Below are 13,445 nucleotides of genomic sequence, written 5' to 3'. Positions count from 1 at the left end.
ATTTTCATGATTCACCTATCTCAATGTTAAGGTGCATTGTCATACATGATAAACCATTAACTATTATTATAAAAAATTAATAAAAATATCAGGTCTACATATTCAGAAAAGTAAAACACTCTTTTATTTATAAATACATTATTTGCTTATTAACTTCAAATATCAGTCTTACAAAAAAATTGTAGACTAATCCACTGATAATTACTCATACTTGTGATTAAAAGAGAGGTCTCGAGTTCAAACCCCGAGTCGTACTTATAATTGAGATGTCTCGAGTTCAAATCTCTCCTATTACAATTCACTTTCTGGGTCATCTTTGTTTTGCCGTTTGTCAACTTTATAAAAAATAAACTCCAAATTATAATAAAAAAAAACTCCTTAAACACATGAAATAATGAGACTCATATTATCTCTTAACTAAGACAAAAATCTTCCTCATAAAACTTCATCTTAATTTTACAATATATATATATAATTATATTGCAAATATTGAATTAATAAATATAATGTTAGACATCACCCAACCTGACATTATTCCAAGATTTTTTTTTCTATAAAAAGAAAAAGAAAGAAAAAGGAAAAATATAGGCCCCACTCAGAGGACTAAGGAAATGTTTTTGAGCCCAATTTGGAGACAGTTCCTGAGACACTGCAAGGCTGGTTCTTCTGGAAATCATTCAGACTTCCATTAATCAAAAATCTCTCCCTTTACAAATATATATATATATATATATATATATTTATATATGATAATATTGAAATATATGTGGGTGTTATAATAGTCCTTGGGGGACAGCTTGGTCTCATTCAATTCCATACCTTTCTCATTTATAACATTGTGATCTTTCAAAAGATACACTACCTGGTGAACAGATAAGGAACCAATGCAAGCACCTGCCTGGTTTGCTGCTTTTCCAGACATCTGCATATTAGAATTGCAAGAAAACTATCAGACACATGAACAAGATAAATAAATAAGATAATTATTATGTATATAAATTGAATCTATTGGAAAAAAAAATATTTTAGGTGAAGGATGAGAATACGCCATACAGATACATACGTAATTGAAGGATATGGACTTTAGTGGGTACTATACTATGATCAAATTTTACTTTGAGTATCAAACTTCAATTTGTATTATTTTGGTTACTCAACTTTAATTTGGTTTCACTGGACGGGTACCAAGAGGTTTCTAGGAAGAATTTAATAGCGTTGTTGCCAGAATTACCTTGTCAGTAGTAATTGATGACATCATCCACTGACATGTACATGCTACATCATCAACAATGTCTATATTGCCACCTATTATATATATATATATATATATATATATATATATGAGGACATCATTGAATTGCATAATAGGTACTACATTGACATTATTGATGATGTGGTATGTACGCGTCAGTAGATGACACCATGAATTGCTACTGACAAGGCAATTCTGGTAACATCGTCATCAAATTCCTCTCAAAAACCTATTAGTACCCGCTCGGTGAAACCAAATTGAAGTTGGATAGCCGAAATAATACAAATTGAAATTTGATGCTCAAAGTGAAAATTGATCATAGTACAGTACCCACTCAAGATATTTACCCGACAAATACATAATGCAGTACAATAGAAATGAAATCACACGGAATAGTGAGATATCGGCGTTTTCTTCACTTATTTTGTTATCTCTACTTCTGCTTGATTATCTCTTCTCAATCAAAATACACATTGTAATGAATGTAAGAGTGGGCCTCAAATTTCCCATAAGATCTAAAAAGGCTGTTTAAAGATTAAAGGCCCTGCAATGCAACTCCATTCTTATTCTTCTGCCCATCATACTTGATCACACCATGGACCCCAAATTGAGCACCATTTTCTCCTGAAAAGCTTCATTGCTCATTCACTTTTGTATCATTACCATTTCCCACCACACTATACTAAATGTTGTGATTTTTATTATAATAAGTTCTAATGTACCCAAGAATCATATCATTTATCAAATCAAAAAGGGAAAAAGAGAGACATGATAAAAATAAATCATCAATAAATCCTAGGAAAAATATGACAATCTTCATTGCTAATTCAATTTGTGTCTCAGTAACACTGTCCCACTACTCAATGTTGTGGTTTTCTAATATGAATCAAATGGAACTGATCAGAATCATGAGATTTACTTATGAATAATTAAATAAATCAAAGGAGAAAAAGAGTCATAATTAGCTGAACTTATCGTCAAAAAATTCTAGCAGAATTTCACAATCATCTGTAAGGGGTCCTCAGACAGAGTAGTAATTCTCCTGAAGAATTAAATTGGTCATTCAATTTGTGCCAAGGTAACACTAACCCACCATTCAATGTTCTGGTTTTTGCTATAAGTCAAATGTAACTAAGAATCATAGGATTTAATGATGATGTTAAATCAGATAAAGAGATGAATAATGCAAATTTATCATCAATAAATCCAAGCTAAAGCATTAATAAACCCACTGGAAAGTTCCATTCCTCATTCACTTCATATCAACCATCAATGTCATTGTTTTCATTATAAATCAAATGTAACAAATTATCAAGATTTGGGATGTGGCATATTTTTTTTTGACCAGATTGAATTGAGATTTGGATGACTATTTGTTACTAGATCTCTGATATTCCATCTCACAACAGCACAAAAATAATGGTGATCTGCACTCACCAGGCAATCTCAGTAAAATAGACATTTTACAAATGATCGACACAGTCTACAAATTGAAGGACTTAACTGGTGAAATGTACTTCAAAAACCAAGACCGATCAAAATAAACTTTATCAACTAACCACCATTGCGATAAACTTGAATAAATCTTAAACACGAAACCCTAAATTACTAATGCAATGTATAGATTACAGATGTTGACACACATGCTGCAATTCAACATGGGTCCCTTACGATAGCACGTACAGTGAATCCTAATAAAATTTTCCCCAAATCTCTGAATGTAAGTGCTGTGAGTGTGTGGTTCTTGCACAAAATTGATAAAAGAAAAAAAAATGCATAATGAAATAATTCAGCTACTTTTATCATGAGAGAATATATCGTCCGACCATTGGTCGGACCGTCTCCTCTAGAATAACATAACATAATCAATCTTCTAGTAAATGAAATATTTGAAGACATAATCAAAGCAGCAAATTTGTACTAGCAATTCAAATGAACAACTAAATTCCATACAGAACATACATAAAAATAACTCACCACAGATTCGCTTCATGCTTGCTTGATAATCACAGCTCAATAATTCTGAAATCTAAATACAAATCATTACAGACAAATGAACCATCTTGCCCTGCACCAATACCATCATAATCAAAGTCAGAGCAAGAATACCAAATGACGAGACACAGAAATAGTTCACTTCCATATAACACATAATACAATGAGCCTTATTATTATTTCAGAGGATAGGTCGTAATCTGTAGCTATGTTTACAGAAAAAGAAGGGAAATGGAGGAATTCTTTTATACAGGAAATATGATTCTAATAATGTGTGTTCACGTGTCGAGTCCTGCTGATCTAGTATGCCATCTGAAGATCTAAGAGAATGATATAGAGCTAGATTTCATGGTAGACAACCAAATTGCTTCCAACATTTTAGACAATCTGCTTCTCGCAGGAGGTTGATGGTCGACCACACTATACAAGCTCATAAGAATCAGTATCTCCGGAGCTCCAGAGAAGCTCTCATCTGACTAAACATAAATAGCTATAGCTATACTCGGTTGTTGCTCTAAACCTTCTTGGCAGACACCACACAGGTGTTGATAGATAATGTGAGGCTAAAACAATCCAAAGAAGAAATATATTTTCCCAGGCTTTGAGCCAACAGAACTTGAATCTGGTCTTATTGGGCTCCCATTAACTTTTCCATTAAGAGTTTGGTTTCCCGAATTGTCATGAGATGTGCCGGATGTAGAAGCTTCACCATTACACTGAGGTTCAGTAGACAGCAGGGACAAAGTGGAGGCAGAGACCAGACCATTGCCAAGGGGAGATGTGCGCTCCTCAACCATCAGATTATCAATGCTATTGTTTAATAAACCTAATGAAAGACATTTCCAATCAGATACGAATTACACAATTGAGTGAGATAACATAACTCTGCAGAATCCAGAGAAATGTCAATACTATCAATGAGAGAATGATACCTGTTGGAGGTGGAATACTCATGACCTGGTTTGGTCTGGACAAAGTAGATATACTAAATCTATTGTCTATATGTTCTTCCCTTGTATCCACCAGATCTCTTAGGAGGGCATGTGCATCAAAATATTCCTCTGAGTTCAAACCTAGGGAAAGAAGTTTCCAATCAGATCCGAATTACACAATAAAGATAGATAACATTATTCCGCAGAATCCAGAGGAATGACAATACTATCAATGAGAGCATGATACCTGTTGGAGGTGGATTATTCAGGACCTGATTTGGTCTGGACAAAGTAGACATACAAAATCCACTCTCTATGTGTTCTTCACTCGTATCGTGGACGCTCTCACTCTCCAGATCTCTTAGGTTGAAGGCATCCACATCTAAGTATTCCTCGGAGTTTATCAACATAATACTGGAGTTATCTGAACTTGATGAAGAAGACGCCAAACTACAAAGGTCATCCAGTTCAATGTAATCCCCCTCTAGGAATTCATCAGTTGCATCCACATCCACAGAGGAATCAACAACCAATATATCCTGACGGTTTCCACCAGTGATTGCCAACTCCCTTTGCTCTTCCCCAAGAAATACCTATACAGATGTAAGGACAGTGGAGCAAACTAAAAATTACTATGCCACATAAAACCGAAAGAACGGCTGATTTATTTATTATTTATTTATTTATTTATTTTGCAGAGAGAAACACATTTGTGAGGTCCATATGCTCTTACAGAAGAATCTCAAGACTAGATAAGTTGCATAAATAACTCTTAGCTGATTTGCACACACACACACACATTAATACCTACTGAATGAGACATTGAACTTAACTTACTGCCAGTCAAAAAGGATTTAATGACAGGATAATTAGAATTCAGATGCATTTTAAAATGTAAGCATAGTAACAAGGCCATTAGAGTTAATAGAAAATATTACTGCAAGCCTATATTATTGCACTGAAATAAAACCTAGCTCCTTTGTAATGCTACATTAGTGAAATAATATTTTGACATAATCATCTACATCTGTAACTTTAGGACATTTTCCCACAGCATTTCCCTACTACTTTTGCCATATCTTGTATGGAAGCTATCATCCACTTGAAGTGATATCAACTTTTTCTGAAAACTAAGAAACTTCCAACAATAATAAGCTTCGCTTAATTTTTACCTCTTCATATCATGATCAAAATAAAACCCAAGGAATCATATTCAGTTTCAGGCCAAGCTGGCTCAGGCCAGAGAAACCCTACTTCAACCAAACAAAAGGGGTAAGTAAACAACATCTAACCATACTAAAAATAATTATAATAATTTAAATAAATAAATAAATAATAATAATAATTAAAAAAAAAAACTTGCATAGTAAAGAAACATTCTAAAAGTGGTGAAGCAATTTTAACAATCAGAATTCATGGATTCCTCATCATTAAGGACCTATATTAACAAACTAACTGACATGAACTGATTACGTAAAATAAAAATAGAACATTGGCCACAACCTACCCAGATGAACCAACATATTTCACAATAAGGAAACAAATTGAGAGCCATTATATTGAAAAAAAACCATGTATCAACTGACAGAATAAGTTCAATTATGGCATCTTAAGGATGGGAGATTTAAAATTAAGGACTAGAGTACCTGGGTCTGATTTTCATCATCCTGGTCAGAATGATTGCTTTTATCTCCTTGTAAAAAGGATCGCCACATTGCTTCTACAGCTTCACTATTAGCATCAGCATCATCTAAACAGTTTGCATGTTCAGAATTATGCTGCCCTTCACAATTAAGGCATTGATCACTGTGCCTGAATATTCTGCACATAAAGCTGGATTCCTGTATGCATACAACCAGATCATGGTCAATTGGAATTTTTTTTTAAAGCATTCAGTAACAGTTTGTCAAACAGCAATCATTGATTTTAAAATAATTAAATAAATAAGAATTGTCAAGTTGTCCTATAATATAACATGAATTGTAGAGTGCAGTACTTCTTAGTCACCTTTGTGGCTATAATTCCTTCGCATGGCTTTTGCTCAGCTTGGTACTCGTGCATCATCCAGCCAGTTTTCTTCCCAAATGGCACCTCACCAGAATAGAATTCCCATGTAGTTTTCCTCCCAACCTTAAGGTTGTTTGCTAATATTCTGAAATCTTCACCATTGGACTTCCAATATCCATCACTTGTCTCCTTGATTTCACTGTTTGCCTTACATGATTGTGGATCACCTGAACTACAAAGGTATAATATGCCCTCTGCAGATCAATACAACAAATAAGCTAAGTTAATCTTGTGTTTGCCTTTCAGAACCCCTGTGGAGTAAATAATGTGAAAAGCAGCACATTAACCATGCAACAAAGGACCGGTGTGGGGCAAAATAGGAGATTCATGACTAACAGGGTGCATGATACGAAAGAAACATGAGAAGCTATAGCACTGCCATTCTTGGTCAATCAAAGTAAAGAGGTTAAAAATTCAAAAGAATAACATTATAAGGTAAGTGATACCATAAAAATCCTTAGAGGAATGTGTTTTAAAAAAAAAAATTACAAACTCAAGGAAAGAACAATGCAAATCATGCAATTGTTAAACATCCATACCTTACAATAGGACTTTCTGGGAAGTGCACCCAATATTGCTACATATTTTTGTGTGCTATATCAAGAGAAACAGAAATAATAACAATGAAATAATTCCGCAAGAAAATCAAACAACATCCACACATTCTACCACTTCAAGATTTTCTTTTCACTAGCCCATTAAAGCAATCTCATTTGCTTGAAACTTGGGATCATGTTAAGACTCATCTCTCCCCTGATACAAATAAGACAACACATCAAGACTTAGAAACCTCCCCAAGATTCAAAGCATGAACCATGAAAACAACCACAGCCTAGAGTTGAACTAATAACTTCATCAAAAATCCAGTTTTTCCCCGAAATCCGGGCGGAATCACTATGGTTTTTCAAGGGAACATACAGAACATAGCTCAATTTAATTTATATACTAAGACATAACATAAAAATAAAATATAAATAAACTCAAAATCTAATTTTTGAATGATGAACATAAACTAACCAGGCAAATGACATGGATGGATGCTGAGAGGGTCAACTTCTCCGATCACGTTAACCGGAATAGGATCCCCAACTTTCCAACCTCCCAGGAAAGATACAATATCTTCATCACTTGACAAAGCATCATCCCCAAATAGCAGCAAATCGGAAGGCGGCGGACACATCGCAATATCTCGATACCAACAAAACCGATCAAAACCCAAGGCCCCTGCCTAAATTCTTCTCAAAATCCCAAAAATATAAAAATAAAAACCACAGTCAGCCTCAAAAGGCATGAAAAAAAGCAAAATATCCAAAACAAAACCAACTAGAACCCAAAGCATACCCAAAAAAACAAAGAATCTCCCGATGATTCATTCCGTATCAAAGAATCCAAAAACCCCCATCGATCACATCACAAAAAAAAACTAGGGTTCCGAATCGGGAACAAATCCCTACAATTCCATCAAAAGATCCCAAACCACAACCATCCATGTCCATTACCGCATCGAATTTAGTAAAAAAACACGGAAATTCACAGAGAAATGGAATCAAACAAAGAATCACATGACGAAATGAAGATTCAAACTCAAATCACCAAAAATTCAGCAAAAATCAACTCAAAATTCGCCAAATTTCCATCCTCTAACCTCAGAGGCGGAGCTCCCAGCTCGCCCTCCACCCTCTCCGCGCTCGCTCTCTCTCACTCGACTTCGTTTTGGCCTCGAATGATACGCCCTTCGAACAAGGTGATATTTATAGGGTCAGTCTCACAATCTCAGCCGTCCGATCATTTCCTTTCAACGGCTGGGATGGAACGATAATCCCTTTCAGCTAACCATAGTTAGCGTCTTAACGCAGCACACAGTTAGCTTTGGAAGATGACGTACGCCTATGATACATCAGCCGCTCGATTCTTGATTGAGATTTGTAAGTTCTCGATCTCGGGATGGATGTAGGGTTGATATTTGAAGCGGGGCACAGCGTTGTTACTTGGTTGAAAAGTCTAACTACGCCCCACGTGGCGTGGCCGAATTCTCAATTCCCGTTTCCCATGTGTTCGTTTCCCCGCTTGAGTTTTGTTTATTTAGTTTGTCTGATAATTTTGTAAATTTCAGACAAAAAGGTATTAGTTAGAATATTTCATAATTTAACGTAATCAAAATTATTAATTTTTTTTTTAATTTATCTCCTGGTTTATATTATTTATATTTTATTTTAAAAAACCGATATAAATTACTTAAGTGCCATCTACTCAGCATTAATAAAAATTAATTTTAATTATAATAGACTACCTATTCAATCCTATTTCCATTGAAAAATAAAAATTAATTTTTTTTAGAAGAGTGGCAGGTATCTCTGCCTACGCTCAAAAAAAGGTCAGTGCGAAGTAAATGTTTCTTGCATCGTTACTTTAGCCCTATACTGCCTAAGCTCAAAAATGGGTGAGCGCAAAGTAAATGTCTCATACACCCTTACTTTAATTTTACAAGGAGTCTAAACCCTTACAAAATTAATTATTATATGCAAAAATCAAATTTTCATTATTTTTTTTCTTTAAAAGACTCTAAAATGTTACCATTAACCACTCAATTGGGATAATTTTATTTTTTAAAATAATAAACAAATTGTTCACTTAAATCAGTATTATGAAAAGAAATTGATCCAACAAAAAAAAATAATAACTCAATTTTTAAAGTGAAATCGGTAAAAAAAAATATATTAATACATAATTTTAAAATTTAAAATTTTAAATAATTAAAAAAACATTTCACAAGTACAAATCATTTGGATAAGGGAAGTAGGAGTATTGAATAAAAATTATCTCCATGTAATCATAAAAACAGATAATATTAGGACAAAAATTATGGTGAAACGAGTACCGACCCGTTTCACAACTGGTATTTGGCGGACACGTGTCAAGTTCTGAAGACGGCGACCACGTCTTTTGAGGAGAAAATGAAGGTTATAATCCATCAACTTGTGGTTACTTTTGCTTTGTATGGCAAGTAACACTGGAACACGTGGCAAGAAAAAAGAAATATATATATATATATATATTAAAAATATAATGGCATAAATAAATATTTATATATATTATATATATCGGTGACAATTTGATGAGGGATAAGGGGGACTGTGCACAAAGTCTATCAAAAACGAGTAACTCATAAACATTAGCCCATTGATTTCAAAATATTTACTTGACATTGCCATCAACAACATTTTGGTTCACTGAGATGACATGGCAAAAGCCCACCAACTCCTAAAACATTGTTGTGTGTTGTTGAAAGACATATACGATATGACGTGTTATGCGCTGCGTATAATTATATTCCACCGTTTGTGATCATTTTAAAAAAATTACATATATCTAAATTATATATAATTATATATATATATATATATGTTTATATTTTTTTATAAATAGATAACAAACACTCCTATATAAAGATATTCAAGAACATGCAGGGATGCGAAACAAGTTTAACAAGTACATGTACCATCGCCTTGCGTGAGATTTGTTGTTTAATCTCAGGTTTTCTCCGAAATAAACACTCTAAGCGTTGTTTGGTTACCCATATTTTAAATTACAGTGTAAATTAAATTACATGCAAGTCAAATTACTGTATTTTAACTTATATCATAATTGTTGGGTTACCTGTAAATGAAAATGCTGTATTTATTTTTCAAGTGTTTGGTTTGAAATAAATTATGGGTTAAAATCACCATATAAAATAAGTGGTGAGATTACCCATTTTTCCAAATTTTATATTTATCTTTAATATTTCATTTTATATCTATTTTAATTATTTAAATTTAACGTATTTTATTTATTTAAATAGATTTAAGTTAATGAATTTTATCTATTTAAAATCTATTTTATTTATTTAAATTAGTTATTCAATATCCTTGAATTTAACTATTTAAATCTAATACTTAGTTATTTATTTAAGTTAAATAAAATAAATTTTACCTATTTAAAATGTATTTTATTTTTTTTTAGTTATTCTGGACCTCTTTCTATGTCCCAATCTCACCACCCCACCGCCGTCATCTCCGACTTCTTCCTCCCTTGGACTCACCGACTCGCCACAGACATCATTGTTCCCCATCTCGTCTTTTATTGCACTGACATTCTTCTCATCTCCATCTTCACCGTCTCTGGATCGACCTCCCTCTCCCCTCCCACTCCCCCATCTCCTTTCCTTCCATCCCCGTCTCCCTTTCCTTCCTTTTCTCTCACCTCCCTTCTCTCTACCACTACTACCACGCTAGCTCCGGCTCACCGTAGTGGAAATTCATAAAAGATGAGATGATCGTTGATGCGATGCTGGAGGAGTTATCAACGTGGCTAGATGATTTTCTGGCCAGCTGTCATCTACTTTTGCTTCGAAGCCAGTTCATGCCGGGAATCGAACAGGGCTTGGCGTTGACGAAGACACTGGAGCGAAGGAGAACTCGATTCATTTGGTGCATTAGAATGATTGGGTCGCCGGTGCCGGAGGGGTTTGAGGAGAGGGTGAAGAGCGGTAACTTTTATAAAAAAAACAAATGTAACCAAGGTTTGGAATTTACCTGTAAATTAAATTACATTACATCTACTTACGAGAAACCAAACAGCCCCTAAGTAACAAAAAAACTGATACCAATAACACATGCAAAATATTTTTTATCATAATAATTTTTTAAAATTAAAACAAAACTTGTGGGTCCCATACTTACAAAATAAGGACAATTTTTTTTTTATAATACTTAATAAAAAAAAGGAAAAAAAAAAACATTTAACACGGTTAACTCTTCTTTATTTGATAGAGACAAAATCATCGATTCTCTTTAAAAAAAAGTCATAAAAACTTCTTTTTGCTTATTAATCCCTTCCAAAGTTCTATTAAAAAAACTAAAATCCCCAAAACCAAATGATAAGGAAATCATTTGCATGTATGTATAGGAACCTCAAGTTAAAATATATAAGAAAAATATTTCAAAAAAATTGCAAGTGAATTAAAACTAAAAAATATCCTTAAGAGGTCATTTAAGCCACCGTAACTAGTGCATCTTCATATTTACTTGTCATTTGATTTGGTGCTTATCGCATTTGTCTATATATATATGTGAGGTATTTTTGGAAAAATGAGCTTCACCTTCTTCATGCTTAGGTTGCCACTATTTTAGTCAAGTCTGAGCACCAGTCGAGCTTAATTCAAGCTTTATTTGTTAATCTCTGGCTTGACTCATTAAAAATTTATAAAGTTTGCACTCCGCTTATTCAACCACAATAAATTTAACTACAACTTATAGACAAAAGGATGTTTAATTAGACATAATAACTAAGGTTTTAAAGTAACGAGTTATATAAGAGATCTAACAAGCCCAAGGTGTGTGTTTTAGCTATGTTCATTTATTAGATGAGTACAAAAACAGGTTTAAGAATTAGTTATTTAGCTTAATAAATGAGCTAAGCTAAGCCTTGGATTAATATAGCCAATGAACTTTTTATGGATGCATTGATTCATTTACAGCTAGCTCTCATAGTGAATAATTTTATCTTTTTTCTAACATGTAAAGTTATAAACATTATAAAAAATTATATTTATTTATTTATTAATAAAGTAGACAAATTACACTATTTACGGTATTCACTGACAAATGACAATATTTATTATATTTATAAGAAAGGCCATTTAATAAAAATAATTTTATATCTAATATAAAATTTATATTATAGAAAACACGTATATGTTCACTTCGAAAAACATGCTATTGATTCACTGGAGCCCAATGGGCCTCCAATATTATAAGAACTCCAGCCCAACATCAGTGATTATTTTTTTTAAGTTTGTATTTATTTATTTACTATAAACATGCATGTCATATATTTGATAAATATTAGCATGGACAATTATTTAATTAAAAATTATATAATAGAGTTATGACATATTTTTCCCCTCATTTATTTATGAAAATTTTAGATTCTTATATATGTATTGACAAATAGGAGACAAGCACCCCGATTCAAGAGAAGTCAGGGACATGCATAAATATGGGCTTAATACCTTAATACACCTATACTATCTAAAAGTGAGAATTTTGTGATTTCATCTCAAATACTTTTTAAAACAAATACTTTACATAAGGAACTCAATACTGATAGGCCTAGAAGCCATTAGTCCTACAACTCGTTTTATTTGAATATATATGTGATTTATCTTTTTTAATTTTTATTAAAAAAAACTCCTTTTTTCCTATATACTCATATACGGACATATACATGTATTTACACAATAACATAGGTCATCCTTAGACATGTATTTAGGAAAAGTTTAAAGATAATACAGGTGTGATTTTAACAATTTAAAGGTGTATATATATACACACATTTTTAAATTGGTTTTTTATTTACTCCATTAGTTCGACAAGCAAGCATCAAAGATAGAAAATTGAACAATTTGATATATATTTTTTTATTATTTATTCCCCAACGAAACTTTCTCATTGTATTAACATCATCCCGCCTTGATGCACTCAAATTATATTTGCCCATACTTGTAAAGCTTTAAACAGAGAACTCCAAATAGTTTTATTTTACTTATTTATTTATTTTTAAAGGATTTCTTTGCTTATATAGGCCCCCAAAAAATGAGCAATTGCTTTTATTTATGTAAAAATGGTATTTGCTTGTACACCAGTGTAATTTTTTTTAATGTTTTTATATATCTCTATAATTAAAAATCAACTAAACAATTTTATTAAAAAAAACTGCAATTTACCATTTATATTCATTTTTTGAGGAGAAAAAAAAAAAAGAAGGATAGATCTGATTTTTATATTTTTATGAGATTTGTATATTAATTTGTAACTACAAAAAGATATTGAACGAATAATTTTTTTATATTAATATATAAGTAAATATTTTTTAAATATTATAAATTCTTCATTTTTACAAATACACACAAGTGCAGTTGTAGTGGGGGCAAATGGGTAATGGAATTTCACTGGGTGTTACAGTGAGATCTAATTATGGGTTTAGTTGAGTTGATTAGCTTTGGTTTTGTTTATAAATATTTACTATAGATCTAATATAAATAGGGCTGGACGGTTCAGATTTGTTCATACACAAATTAATTAAACGATTTAGATCAAATCGCTGTGTATCCCATTTTTTATTGTACCACTTTTAAAAATTAATACTAATATTCGTAG

The 13,445-nt window shown here is 32.5% G+C and overlaps 1 protein-coding gene across 2 annotated transcripts; it reads right to left on the bottom strand.

Moving 5' to 3' along the window:
- Window positions 1–3,396: 3,396 nt before the first annotated feature.
- Window positions 3,397–7,971, bottom strand: LOC120274746 (NAC domain-containing protein 40-like). Of its 2 annotated transcripts, XM_039281276.1 has the most exons (7): window positions 7,892–7,971; window positions 7,264–7,481; window positions 6,187–6,440; window positions 5,826–6,020; window positions 4,427–4,772; window positions 4,180–4,320; window positions 3,397–4,073 (listed from the first exon to the last, which is right to left on the bottom strand). In XM_039281276.1, exons 2-7 carry the CDS (start codon window positions 7,424–7,426, stop codon window positions 3,811–3,813), a joined length of 1,362 nt encoding a protein of 453 aa, XP_039137210.1. In that variant the 5' UTR covers window positions 7,427–7,481; window positions 7,892–7,971; the 3' UTR covers window positions 3,397–3,810. The 2 variants fall into 2 exon arrangements, with proteins under 2 accessions (XP_039137210.1, XP_039137211.1); XM_039281277.1 differs by lacking the exon at window positions 4,180–4,320.
- Between the last annotated feature and the right edge of the window lie 5,474 nt (window positions 7,972–13,445).

Source organism: Dioscorea cayenensis, chromosome 13 (genome assembly GCF_009730915.1).
Source record: "Dioscorea cayenensis subsp. rotundata cultivar TDr96_F1 chromosome 13, TDr96_F1_v2_PseudoChromosome.rev07_lg8_w22 25.fasta, whole genome shotgun sequence".
In the NCBI taxonomy this organism is placed as follows: domain Eukaryota; kingdom Viridiplantae; phylum Streptophyta; class Magnoliopsida; order Dioscoreales; family Dioscoreaceae; genus Dioscorea; species Dioscorea cayenensis.
The sequence above is the reverse complement of the archived record's forward strand: the minus strand, read 5'-3'. Positions and strand labels throughout refer to the sequence as shown.